Below are 13,643 nucleotides of genomic sequence, written 5' to 3'. Positions count from 1 at the left end.
ACTCAATCGGCTTCCCCCGATTTGCTGTCCGTGTGAAGAGTTTTACAGAAAAGACGGCGCCTCGGTAAAGCAGGCCGCGAGCCCTTCTGCGGTCTTCTTTACTTCCGGGTGACCGTTGTCAGCGGAAGCCGCAGGTACCTCGCGGAGACCCCGAGTGCGCGTGATCCCCCCCCGCTTCCGGAGCCTAGACGGCCCGAAAGCATGAATGAACTGTAACCGTACCGCACCGCGTACTGCTCGCTATGCCTTATATAAACACGCGGACTACTTTACTGCGTGTTGCGTGAATATATATAAGCTGCTACATACGCACTGAAGCTAATTTGGCAGCATTTCAGATTGAAAGAAATGTAATCTAACCTGGTAATGTAAACATTACCGGGAATTGACGTGATGTCATTTGGGTTTTTACTTTGTTTCCTGTAAGATGCGCTAACTGGTGTCTAATTCCTGTAATGAAGGACTATTTTTGTGTTAACCTCGGTCAGTGAGCACCACTGAGCTCTTTTACGACATGAAAGCAGTTTGCCTTGTGTGCAAACGAAGTTTACACCAATCTTTTCACTCCTGTCGGAGGCACGTAGTGCTGTCTTTATGAAGTACGATCTCACAGTCGGCATCGAGTAGTTAACACCTCGTTAAAGGCGTTTTCTTCTGTCCCACAAGAAGGATTAGACATTCAGGACAGGGCTCACTGTGGGGAGCTGTTTTGCTTAGGAGGCAATGTGAGACAGGCTTGTGAATTCCTAAGAGTTTGTTGAGGGATCCTCCGCTGTATAAAACATGTTCGTTTCACCTTAAATATTAAATTAAAACTCTGGAACACGGAGGGAGAGCTGTGAAAGGAGATTAACTCGTGCTGCTTTGTACAGCTGACCAAATGTGGCATAAAAGCTTTAAGTACTCAATAGAGAAACATTGTTCTTTAAAAAGGGGGACTTGAATCCTTTATTGGACCACAGTGGTCCTGATGGTCGCTGTGTCTCGGGATTTTCATTCTCTCAGTTCTCAGGAACGTCACGGGATCGATTTGTCTCGGGGAAGATTTGAAATCTCTGTTCTTTGTGGTATATTTCAAGCTACCGGTAAGATTTTAGCAGCCACCCACTTTCAAGCTGAGCTGAAGACGCGAGAATTGAATTTAAGGAGTCGGTAAAGTAACTGAGCTCTAATGCACAGGACAGGATTATAAGGACTGGGACTGGGAGCTCTGCTGTGGGTGGTGTCTGTTTGGAAAAGGGCTTCATTCCCACGGATCAGCAAGTTAACAGCAATCGCATGAGACGCATTGTAAGAAAGGCCGACCAGCCATCTCTAATCTCTAGCCTATCTGCTATTTCGTGGTCCGAATTTTCCAACACAGACAACATGGGGAACAAAATCACCAAGCCAGGACAAGAGCAGCTCTAACCCCTGATTTTCAACATGAATTGTCTCGATGAATATCTAGAGTTCAGAAGTCTCATTAACACTGCTCAGGTTATAATGCTATTTAAAGACCTCTTTATTTATGCAGAGGAATGATCAGAAAAATCGATCGCCTGATATCGGGGAAATGGTTATCTGTTGTGCTACCGTAGTTAATTCCAATTGAAAGACGCGTGCGCTTTTTAAGATGCGGTTTGTTTTTGTTAATCAGAATTGTAGACTGTGCTGCATGTAGAGAAGCATCAAGCTTATTTTCAACCTGAGATTTTAATGTGCAAAATGGATATAGGCTACAGTTAAGCGTTTTGCACCCCTTTTTACATTAGAAAAGGAAATATCGAACACTTTTCTGCACCTGTTGCCACCTGAATATTACTACACAATTTACAGCCTGCTGAAAGACTCCTGTTTTAAACATAGTAATCTCATGCCAGTTATACAGTTCCACTATCTATGCAGTATTGAGAGATGCATTTAAATACAACACTCCAGAATGTTATTGAAGTGAATCTTGAGTTAAAACAGCAGTGTGAAACACTAAAAACTCTTTCTTGTTCGTAATAATCATGGGTTACATTTTATGCACAATGGAAGATTTCAGCATCGGTACTTCATGTGCATGCTAGAAACAAAACAAAATAATGCAGTGTTTTGCTTTTTTCTGTTGTTGTTCAAACATTTTTTTTGTACCAAAAAGGAAACCGTTCTTTGCTAGAATAGGTTTCCTGTGACTGTGGCTTGCTTGGCTCCTGTCGTTCATCTCCGAGAGCTCTGCAGATGGGGTTTGTCTGATCGGTTCTACACGATCGTGTCGTTGCCTGGGTGGGGGGGGGAGACCACCATTTGAAAACGAAGAAGGCAACGGGCCGTCCCAGCACACTGACCACCTTGTGCGCTCGGGGAAGCACAGATTTCACAGGTGGTGCAGGGTAGCTGGCGTTCGGAGAGTGTAGATGCTGGGATGTGGTGCCTGCCATCCAACCGTTTCAGGGTCTGTGATCGTCTGTGATCACGCGTCACTACGAAGTGAGAGGCGGTACTGTTTATAGACAGAGACGTGGGTTGGGAACGAACCTAAACACAACTGCGTTTGTCCTTCGTCAGTACAATGAGTGCAAGACACTTGGAGGAGAAATTTGCAGAAACTCAAACTGCTCTGCAATGGGAGTCCTGTGTTATAACAACACTGGAGTCCTGGGAGGCTGGTGCCTTCTCTCCTGGCTCTCATTCTGACTTAAATCAGCAAGCAGATCAGTCTCTTTTCTGTCTGCCAGACTGAAGGTTTCTGTGTCTTTTCTGCCACAGATGTGTGTAAAATAAGAGGGGCCTTGATTCACGCTACCTTCACCCCCAAAATATTGTGGGGTGACTAGGGAGGAAGTGAAATTGGACAAACCAATGGAGTGAGCTCAAGGGGACGTAAAATGAAAGCAGGAATGATTCTGTCCCCGAGTTTATCCTCCTGACCAGTGCTCAGTTGTGGATTTTAACCTGTTGCTGTACAAACGTTGTAAATATTTTCTGTCTTGTCTTGCTTTGCCGTCTTTTCATTCTGTTTACTGTATTATTTTCTTTAAATTCCAACAATATCAGAGACAAAGCACATCCACTAAAGTGAATTACAGAGAACACTATATTTGCAACAAAATACACTTGTTTAAGACTTAAATGTATAAATGAATCTGCCTCCACTTTTTATATTCATATTAACCAGTTTTAAGCTTCATTGACACAATACCAAATCCAACTGTTTGTACAAGAAATCATTTTGTATAAAAATGTACTTTTAGATTGGTTTTGGTATAGGCAAAGCTACAGTGCTGTTTGCTGCAATCAATAAATCTCATTAAAAATGGAATGTGTGTGTTCTGTGATGCAAAAACCCAGCTGCAGCTTAATAGTTTGTATACTTTTTTTAAATGTGTTTTTTGGTCTTATCTGGGCTCCATCTGTGTTGCCTCCTGTTTCATCTGAGCAAGAGATAGCGTAGTCAGAGCACAGCTGTGGGAGATGAGAGTCTGTCTCTTTCATAATGTGCAAAACTGACAAGCTACCTGTATCATGCAGATAAGAGGGGCAACATCAAAGCTCTGAAGTATTGTGCTCCTGGGCGCCTTTTGTTCATATTTGCCCTGACGTCAGCATTTGATGGTAGTGCATCAGAATTATTAGATAAACGATGGGTTGGTTCCAATCAATCATCTGAGGAAAAAATAGGGAAAATCATTAAGGGTTTTAAACCTAAAACAATTGAAGATATTAAACTATAACCACTTTATAACAACTTCCTGTCTTCAAGATTGCTTCACAGACATCAGGATGCAAGTACTAAAGCAACTGCCTGTGTTACTCCTGTAAGTCAGCGGTCGAATACCTATTTAGAAACTTCAGTGTTTCTTTGGTTTAGCTGTGGACCCCTATTTGAAGGTACTATCAAATCTGGTAATATGAATAATTGCTGTGCATAGAATACAGTATATATATTGAATACACTCAATATACAAGGTAACACTGACCAGAGGTCAAAATATATGGAACTAGAAAGTTCTTCGTAAAAGTTTAGGGTAGGGGTGACCAGTTTTAGGGCCGGATGGTGGGTATGTCAGCAAATAATGGCCTAAAATGGTTTGTAATTGGTTAATTTTCCCAATTTAACCCACTACTGCTTGCTCTTCGGGTGCAGCTGTATTCAGGAGGTTTGGAAAAGCTGGACACAGCAGCCCATCAGGACCAGAGCTGTATACGCTTTCACCGCAAGGCAAACTCGCACCACTCCGTTTCGGCTTTCTACCGCTAGGGGGAGCCAGACGCTCTTTTTCCACTGCTACCCAATCCAAGAAAAACCCTGCGAGCTGCAGGAGCACCGAAGACTGAAAGTTAAATAGTGTTTTGAGTTAGTGTATTGAGGCTTTGTTATAGTAATAAAACACACTGAACTCTACTTCAACGCAAAAGAAAAACTGTAGTAAGATAATCGGGGAAATGGCATTAGCATGGTTAATTATCATACTTCATAATGCTCGGATCTGTTAATGACATTTCTTTAAAATCTGTTTTGAAATGGATTTTAGTCCGTCTGTGGACTAAAGGAGCTACATTCCGGGCAAGGCAGCGGCAGGTATGGAACTCCCTGCAAGGGGAACAATCAGACCAGCTCGTTTTTCAGTTTTGGTGAAAACAGTTCTGGGTCAGCAGAAATCCTCACCACGTCTAACCATTAGCAGAAGACATTTGGAGGGAAAGTCTTGCCAGTGTGCATTAGCTATATAGTCAGGACAGTGACCATTCTTTACCTGACTCGGGTCTGATGACACTGCAGTGAATGTAGCACGAATGCAAGGGGCTGGACTGCACATCAGCAGCTGCAGCATCACCCACTCGAGGATGGGTCTGAATTGCATCTCGCGCTGGGGTTTGAACCAGGACTCTCCTGGTTTTAAAAGGCTTTTCACCTCACCAGCACGTCCCCTGGGTGCTGTTGCGTTTTTGACTGTTACTTCGACTCCTCCTTGATTCATCCCCCGGGTTCCCATAAGTGTTGCAGTGGTTAAAAACGCAATGGGGAAGTATAATTGCAATAAAGATTCCTGCACATCAATTCCCAGGACAAGAGGACAGAAAGCAGAGCTGAGCAACAGTAGTGTCCTGATTTTGGGGTGGAGCGGTGGCTCTGGGGCTCAGGATCTGCGCCTGTTGCTGGAAGGTTGCCAGTTCAAATCCCACGGCTGGCAGAGGAATCCTACTCCATTGGGTCCCTGAGCAAGGCCCTGAACCCCAACTGCTCCAGGGGCACTGTACAATGGCTGACCCTGCGCTCTGACCCCCAGCTTCTCTCCCTGTCTGTGTCTCTCATGTGAAAAGACAAACTCCTAAAAAATTGTATATTGTATATGGCATCTTATCTTGATCAGAGATTCTACGTCAAGCTTGATTCTACGTCACCTTGCAGGTGACTGGTTTCACACTCAACACTATTGTCCAAGAACGCTGGTGCGCGTTTGTTCTTGGGAAAGGCTGAGCACAATTCCTGAGTCCATTCATCCGTCTTCTTACCACTTTATCCAACAAAGGGTCCCAGGGGAGCTAAAATCTATCCCAGCAAGCCCCACACTTAAGGCAGGGTCCACCAGTCCATCAGACACAAAGACTCATGCTCGCACCAGGACCAGCGTTCCCAGAAGCCGATTAACATCCCATGTCTTCGGATTATGGGAGGAAACTGTGCCCCTCAGAGGAAACCTATGCAAGCTCCACACAGGTAACACCCCGGGACTGGAGTTGAACCCAGGGCCCCAGGGCCCCAGCGCTGTAAGGCAGCAATGCTGATCACTGCATGACCGTGCCACCAGTTAAGGTGTCCGATACGCAAAAACTCACATCTCTAGACCAGAGATCTGCATCCCTGTCTCTGCACAGACATAAGAACTTGTGGTATTCGGTCCAGCCAAGATACAAATGACATAATTAGATTAATCAGTTGCTTACTTGGGAGAAATTAATATACTTTACAGATGTCTGTTCATTGAATATTTTAATCTACTTACAAACCCTGTAGGACTATGGCTCTCTGGGACCAGGCTTGCAGATACCTGATCTCTAAAGCTGGGGTCACCATCCGTGATCCTGGAGAGCCCCAGTCCAGTTAATCTTAAAGGTCACCCCGAATCAACAGATCATGTCATGTTTCAATGAAGGGAACACTGGGCCTGGAGGGTCGAAGGATGTTCCATTTGGTTCCAAACGATCTCCAATTGACTTGATTGTGCCTGTTAAATTGATCATAGTGAAATTGTCCCAAGCCTTTAAAATGTGATGATTCATACAGTTTGCAGGACCGGCACCAAGACTGGAGACTTGGTCTGGAAGGATTGTGGCCTGAGGATTGACGTTGTGCAATTTTATGCCTCCTTCCCCCCTTAAGTGAGGCAGCTGACAGGGTGAGAGGTCAAAGGTTAAAGCAGCGTGTTTCCAGGTGCTGCGCCAGACTCCTGAGGGCTGGAGCTGCCTTCCCCTGGTCCAGGTCCCTGATGGGCAACTACAGCAGCACACTGCTGGATACCTGCAGGTCTCAGTACTTTTCAATTAGCAGCCGACAGTGACTGGATCCAACAGGTCTTTTACCTTTTCATCCAAATAATGATATCAATCACTCTGGATCACAGATGTCAAAAAACTAAAGACCTTGCAGGCACTTGACTAGAGCAGCCTGCCCACAATCTCAACTTCAGGATCAACAGAGAAACAGGAACAGGGACACAGTGACCAACAAGTGGAACCACATTTAAAAAATGAGAATGGAAGGCACTTGTTCATACTAAGGAGTGTGGGAGTGTGGACCAAGCTAGCCAGCGGGGTGAGATCCTGGGATCTATTAGATACCAAACTATCCAATTAGCCTAGATGAGCCAAATGGCTCCTCTCGTTTGTAACTTTTCATCCGTTCTTGACTTCTGTCTTAATCCATCCACCCAGTTTCTAACTGTTTGATCCAGTACGGGGTCGTGGGGGAGCTGAGCCTATCCCAGCGAGCAATGGGAGCAACACTGGATCAACCCTGGACAGGACGCCAGCCCAGCGCAGACACAGCAGGGCCAGTTTTCCCAGATGCCAATTAACCTACCAGCAGGGCTTTGGACTGTGGGAGGAAACCGGAGCACCTGGAGGAAACCCATGGGGACTAGGGGGGAACATGCAAACTCCACACAGACAGCACCCCCCAGGTCTGGATTTGAACCCAGGGCCCCAGAGCTGCGACACAGCCATGCTAATGACCCAGTCAGCCTGCTGCCCTTCTGTCTTAAAGATCAGCTGAATAAATCAGGACAGCCACTGGGGCTCAGTGTCTAAACCTGAACAGCGTCTCTCCTCCTGCCCAAAGCCACAATGGTTGGAAATATCCATATCAATAAATATGGACACACCCACATAGTCCTAACCCTTGCTGAGGGCTGGCTCACTGCATTTCGCATACGGGATGCTCTTGACCGTGGGTATATGCTCTATTGTCCCACCCTGGTCTGATTCCAGCCTGCAAGCTGTGGCAGAGCTCCTAAAGGACCATCAGGCCAGAGGAAGACAGCACGTGACTTCATCGTGGGGGAACCCACTTGCCCAGCAGAGTGGGCTGGAGTAACTGGGGCTATCGCAGTGTGAGGGTACAGGGCCCCCACCTCTCAGACTGACACGTCCTGCTCTCCTTGCTCGAAATCGCACACATCCTGCCTGCCCTCCAGTCATGTGACAGCCTGCGTGTCGTGTCGTTTCCATCCGCTCACGGATCCCCCTTTGAAAACGTTATGAAATCGGCTTCTCGTCCGAAGGGGCGCAGGAATCGCTGGTTAACGCGATAGCACGACTCGACGGAACCGGGTTTTTTTTTTCCCTTCCTCTCAGAGGAGATGACACACACACCACCACACTCGCTTTGACACCAGGGAGTAACCCCCCACCCACGTCACGGCGTCGCGTCGCCAGCTGCCGTGGACTTGACGTCCACGCCGCCATTCAGAGAAAAGAAACCTCAGACTGGGTCATGATAGTGCACAGATTCTCGACCCTTCCTACGAGGAGTTAAATTTAACCTCCCCAGCGACTACATGGGAATGAACGTCTCTCTCCAGTGCCTTGAAATCCTTCATAAGGAACTGCTGTAGGGGAGGAGGGTGTGAGCATCGCCTTAAAGACAATGCCTGAGCGTTTAAGACCCCATCGTCATTTAAAAATAAAAAACGTCAAAGATATTCGTGGCGAGGACAAAACATCCCGAATTAGTATCACCTCGGACAAGACCCCTTCCACTTTTAACTCTGTGCATTATTTTAAAGTATAAAGCAACGTCATTTCTTTTTTTTCCTCCCTCCTTCTCGAAAACGTGTTTTCCTCAAGCAATTTACTAAACTCGTGTGTGTGTGTGTGTGTGGGGGGGGGGGGGGTTCTGACAGCTCGTTCGGAAACAAAGATATCCTCTTTCAAAAGAAAAAAAAAGTACAATTTTCTTGAGGCTTGTCGGGGGGGTGGGGAGATCCGAAATTCAGGAGTGCTTTAGGAATTTCAGGGCGCAAAACGGGGTGCGCTCTCAGGAATGCCGATCAAAAGGCATTGTTCTGCCCGCAAACCAATCAATCGCCCCGGCGGAGAGAGAAGGGGAGTTATTACGGCCGGTCACAATTTATCTGTCATGGTGAGCCTGCGCTGCCGACACGACGGCCATAACAACCCATTTAGTTCTCATCATTTCGCTGCGTCTTGTCCCCTCCCCTCCAGACAGAGACAACAACACACACCTTAATAAGGGGCGCGTCTCCGACACAGCCGCCGACCAATAACCCGGCTGTCTGGGCAGCGACCGAGGGGGATGAGCGCTCGTCGGGGCCCAATCAGCGCTTTTGTGTTGCCTGCCGGTGCCGGGGTCTGGTCGTGAAGAGCTGCTGCAGCGCTTCAGGATCGGAGGAACGAGCCCGGAGCACAGTGGAACCTGCGGGGAAAGGCGAGTCAGGTGAGTCCGGGGATGGAGCTGCGGCCTAGGCTGGGAAAAAACGTGTGTTTTTTAAAAAAGGAAAAACCGGGGGTTGCCTGGTGGTTTTGTCTGCTTTAAATAAAAAAATCGTGCCTGGGGGTGATAGTCTTTTGTGTGTGTGTGCGCGCTTTGCCAAAGAGTAGGATTTGCTGCGGTGGGGAGAAAATTATGGTGCAAAACCAGACAGTTGTTGTTCGTACAGTACCGTTGCATCAACACTTCCCCCGACTGGAAAAAAAATTAAATCAATTTTCTTTCAATTCAAATCGTTAAACGTTGGGAAACGGCGACGATGTATCGGAGAGAGGCGTTTTATCCGTCGAAGCGCCGTTACAAAAAAAAAAATCCCGGATTTTAACAGGCAGCGCAGGCAGTTCGTTTCATTGTTTCATGTGGCGTCTCTAGGGGTTAACAGATCGAGAAGCCCGTCGTCCTGCCTGCGAGTACAGTAATCTGGTATAAACAATGCAGAGCGGGCTGCGGGGGAGACGGGCTGATTTCGCCGAGGCGGCCGTCCGTAGCCTGTACAATAAACGACAAGCGTGCCTGAACGTTTATTTGCTTAAAAGTCGCCCCGGCCGGCTGTGCGTGGACGCTACATGCATGAAGTGTGATGATTTACAGTATAGAGGGCGCCAAGTCTTGTAGTATGCAATGGAGTTCGTGGTACAATTAAAAAAAAAAACCCGAAAATGCATCAGCCATTTACGTAAGTGAAGACGTGTTCTCTCAACTTCTTTCACATTGCACGCAAATGGCGTTTGCTATCGGGGCTGGTTGCTGCTGCCACGCATAGGTAACAATTAGCAAACTGTACGCGGAGGTGGGGGTTTTGGACTGGGGGGGGGGGGCTAACGGGGAGGCTTTTTAATGGGAAAAGGGGACGATGACGCCGATTCCGAAGGCAGATCGATAATATATGCCGTCTGCTATCTTGGTGCGGCAGACACGCATCAGTGATGAGACGGAAGTTAATTTAGACCCCCCCCACCCCCAGCAGGACTGTACTGTAGTTCTTTGTGTTGTAGTATGGTACTTTTTTTTTATAGCAAGGTCAGTGTGTGTTTTGTTAAAGGAATTATTTAACAGCCTTACCCTCAATTACCCTGAAACGTTTAACAAATAAGAGATTTGTGCTGTTTAACTTTGGAGTCTTTTTTTTCCCCCGAGTTCCCAAAATGCTGTCTTGAAACTAAAAAGTTGCAAGGAGACATCTGCCCTCCTTTGACCCCCCCCCCCCAGACACTCTGAGCCCAGCTGTGCTCTGATCATCCAGCCCAGTGGGTCTCAGTTCTGATGATATTGACTGGCTTTTGCTCTTAATCAAAGCCTGGATTGTTTCACTTTTGTGTTGAGGATTATTTTTAGGGGTGGCAGTGCCTAGTGTTACTGCTTTTCAGCGCTGGGGACCTGGGTTCAATTCTGGACCTGGGGGGTGCTGTCTGTGAGGAGTTTGCATGTTCTCCCCGTGTTCATGTGGGTTTCCTCCCTCAGTCCCAAGACACGCTGGCATGTTTCTCGGCTTCTGGGAAATGTGACCCTGGTGTGAGTGCCTGTGTGTGTCTGTCTGCCCTGTGATGGACTGGTGTCCTGCCCAGGGTGTGCCCTGCCTTGTGCCCGTTGCTTGCTGGGATAGACTCTGGCTGCCGTGCTGGATTCATAATCTAGTTTCAGAAAGACCCTTGTTCAGGTGTGTTTAACTGCAGTGTGACCCGAAGGAAGAACTGTGGGCGTCTGATAGCATCCCTCCCAGCTGGTCCCTGCTCATCATGAGCTCTTAACAGCCCTGTAGCTGGACTTTCAAAACTCTTTAACTGACAAGGTGTGGAGAAACTGCATTGAGGTCTGTGTGCTGCCATTGGTGAAAATGTGCTACTGTGTATTGGAAACTGAGGTCTGAGTGCAGAAGAAAGAGGCAGTTCTAGACGCCAAAATGCACAGCTGGACTGAAGACCAGCGGACTCGGGAGGTCACTCCGGGTCAGGGGGGGCTGCTAGGACCCTTGTGCTAGAGCCTGCTGGACAGAGCTTAGACCGTCTGAAAGCCCATCAGACTGTGTGCCCTAGGCTGGTCTGCAGGCCTCCTGCAGGGTTGTGTTAAATCTGTGCTGTGCATGCCTGGCTTTAATGACGTGTGACTCTCCTGCTCAATGTGGCGTTGAGTGCCTTAGAGCAGCGACCGCCAGGACCACCGCAGGGCCTCTCCTGGCGCCTGCTCGCGGGTGGTGCATTATGGGAAGGCTGAGCGACACTCCCTCTGTGGACCCCCGTGCTGAAAATGGAGTTTGGGAAAGTTTCTGTTGGAGAAATGAAGACCATGTAGCGTGGCGCGATCCTTCTGCAGGAGAATAGTGTGGAGAAGGTGTAATTCATCCATTTTCCACTCCACACCCTTTTGCGCACACCTGGCCTCTTCTGTACATGATCTCATGACTTTTGACTCAATATGGTGTCCCCTGTACTGCAGGGAAGCTCTCAAGTCTTTTAATTTTGCGTTTACTGAACAGGACAGCATAGGGTAATATACCGTTTAAATTCACTAAAAGGCAATTCTCTCCAATATTTCCTGTATATGTTAAAATTTGTGCTCTATTTGGACTTTAATCAGAGTAATTATAGGGTTTTCAATGTGCTTTTGTTTATCATGGATGGTCATCCTCTATATGGGTTCCTACAAAGGTTAAGAAAGTGGTCTTTCTGTAAAACAGTGTAAAAAAAACTTGGGGTCCATAACTTCCCCGAGTTGAGGGGTGTGAGTGTGTGCAGCTTGTTTTGGGGGTACACGCTCAAGATGATGATGTGGAGGCAGCGCTGGGCCGCGCAGTGGCTGAGGTCAAGTTCTTGTGACCCGGTGGGTGGGGTGGGCTGGTTCTGGTGCCAACCTGTGCTTCTGCCGGTTCCTGATGGGGCCCGGTTTGGAGTCATCGCAGCTCTCTGCCAGTAGGGCACTCGGACGGCACGATCGAGAAGCTTTGTCGGCTGGTGGGTGCCAAGGTGAGAACAGTGCCAGATGAGCCAGATTCAGCCCCTCTGACCTGTTTGGGTACCAGCAGATAATGCCCGACGCCAGAGCCCCTCGTCTGTGCCAGGCTAATCGGCGCCTTCCGCCTGCTCCCACTGTGCAGTCCAGCTCCCATTCCCCGGGCTGTCCTTCCCTTTGAAGTGTTAATTGCTTGGTGTGCCACTCTAATCCCAGTCCTTTCTCCTAACGAGGAGAGCAGGAAGCCTGTATGCGATACTCTTGCTCGGCTAGCTGGCCTGGTGAGAGCAGTGCACTGTGGGACTGCGAGTGTTTCCCCAAGGCTGCTAGTGATTGGTTGTCCCACGTCTGCCAGCCAGCCCCCCCCGCTATCAAGAACAGAGGTTCTGTCTTTAAGGCGCAGGATTTAGTTTTTAATTTGAAGTTTTAATTAGCTGATCCTTGTCTCGTCGGTAGCTAGACTAGGACAGGGGCACTGGGCACAGATGTCTTTAGATCCCTGGCTTCTCAGGAGCAAAGGAAGTCTTCCACTCGGTCAATTAACTGATGCGTTTAGGTAACGAAGGACTTCGGGTGGGAAGACTTGGAAACGTTCTGGGCTAGGAGAAGACCGTGCATCGCTGCTGGTGCTGAGACCCTGGCAGACGGGTCTCGGGTCGAGGTTTCGTCCAATAGGCAGTTCTGGGGCAGGGTGGGCGTGTAGCAGGTCAGAGGTCAGCAGCTCGCGCCGGGATTCTCCGGATCCACAAGCCCTGAGCCGCGTGCAGCCGAGTGTCGCCCGACAGGAGCGAGTCACAGGAGTTTGCCAGCCAGGCCCCGTCTGGGATCGGAGGCCTGAGCGTCTCAGTGCCCAGGCTGTGTTCAGTGTGTCTGCTGGAAAGCGAAAATAGACACAAATTAATCTCGTCCTGAGAAGTTAAAGCAGTTTGGGGGCAGTGCTGATTTCCCCATGAAATGTTTAGGGCCTCCAAAGGAGGGAAACACTAGTGACTGAAACAGCACGCTGGCGATCGGCTCGAGGTGCTCCAGATCAATAATCAGGCGCTATCGAGCGGCTGCTCTCGACACTGGCAGTATGGAAGTGATGGTGGCTCGACTCGCTCCATCAATCAGGGGGTTTAGCTCTGGAATAGTTTACAGGGCATCATGTCAATTGGCGTTCACCCCTCTTTCTGCACGTTTCGGAGTGAAAGTGCCCAGGGCCTTTGAACCCCAGAATCCGGCCCTGGTTTGGGGGTGGGGGCTGGTGTTGTGTGTTTTTTTTTTTAATTGTCCTGTAGCTCAGCTCAGTTCAGTGTATTTGTCATATGCACAAGTGCAATGAAATGCTTATTTGCGTGTAGGCTCCACTACAAACACCCTGCCGCCCCTATTCCGGACTCTTTGCCGAGCGAACTCCGGGGATGGGAATGAGCCGGGAAGCTGCTCTCGCTGGTGGGGTGGTTCCTGAGTGGGGAGGAAGGCAGGGGGGCGTGGCAGGGGTGGTGGGGCGTTCTGCTGAGCCCCTGCTGGCTGTGAGGGACCTCTGCTCTTGCAGGATTCTCTGCAGTGTGTCAGGTACTTCTCATGGGTGCTAAAAATACAGCCGACTTGTTATTTTAAGGAAGCCCAGCTCATAGAAAAAACCCAGCGAGGCAGGAAGAGGCGGCTGTGGTGTGTGTGTGTGTGGGGGGGGGGTTCTCTTAATTGCAACCAACCACCATTTACAGATGTGAGAATG

The 13,643-nt window shown here is 48.5% G+C and overlaps 2 protein-coding genes across 3 annotated transcripts in view; both read left to right on the top strand.

Annotated features, from left to right (window-relative positions):
• iqgap3 (IQ motif containing GTPase activating protein 3) overlaps window positions 1-4,313 on the top strand; it is a 39,401-nt gene extending 35,088 nt beyond the window's left edge. The window contains exon 39 of the mRNA XM_088905428.1: window positions 4,112-4,313. Within this exon, the coding sequence (XP_088761554.1) occupies window positions 4,112-4,313 (202 nt within the window). The remainder of the gene's footprint in view (window positions 1-4,111) is intronic.
• A 4,533-nt stretch (window positions 4,314-8,846) lies between these two features.
• gatad2b (GATA zinc finger domain containing 2B) overlaps window positions 8,847-13,643 on the top strand; it is a 52,382-nt gene continuing 47,585 nt past the window's right edge. For both annotated transcript variants that reach the window (XM_088905432.1, XM_088905431.1), the window contains exon 1: window positions 8,847-8,923. The gene's annotated coding sequence lies outside the window, so the exon portion shown is untranslated. The remainder of the gene's footprint in view (window positions 8,924-13,643) is intronic.

The sequence above is a fragment of the Atractosteus spatula genome, chromosome 25, assembly GCF_055471065.1.
Source record: "Atractosteus spatula isolate fAtrSpa1 chromosome 25, fAtrSpa1.hap1, whole genome shotgun sequence".
In the NCBI taxonomy this organism is placed as follows: domain Eukaryota; kingdom Metazoa; phylum Chordata; class Actinopteri; order Semionotiformes; family Lepisosteidae; genus Atractosteus; species Atractosteus spatula.
The sequence above is the reverse complement of the archived record's forward strand: the minus strand, read 5'-3'. Positions and strand labels throughout refer to the sequence as shown.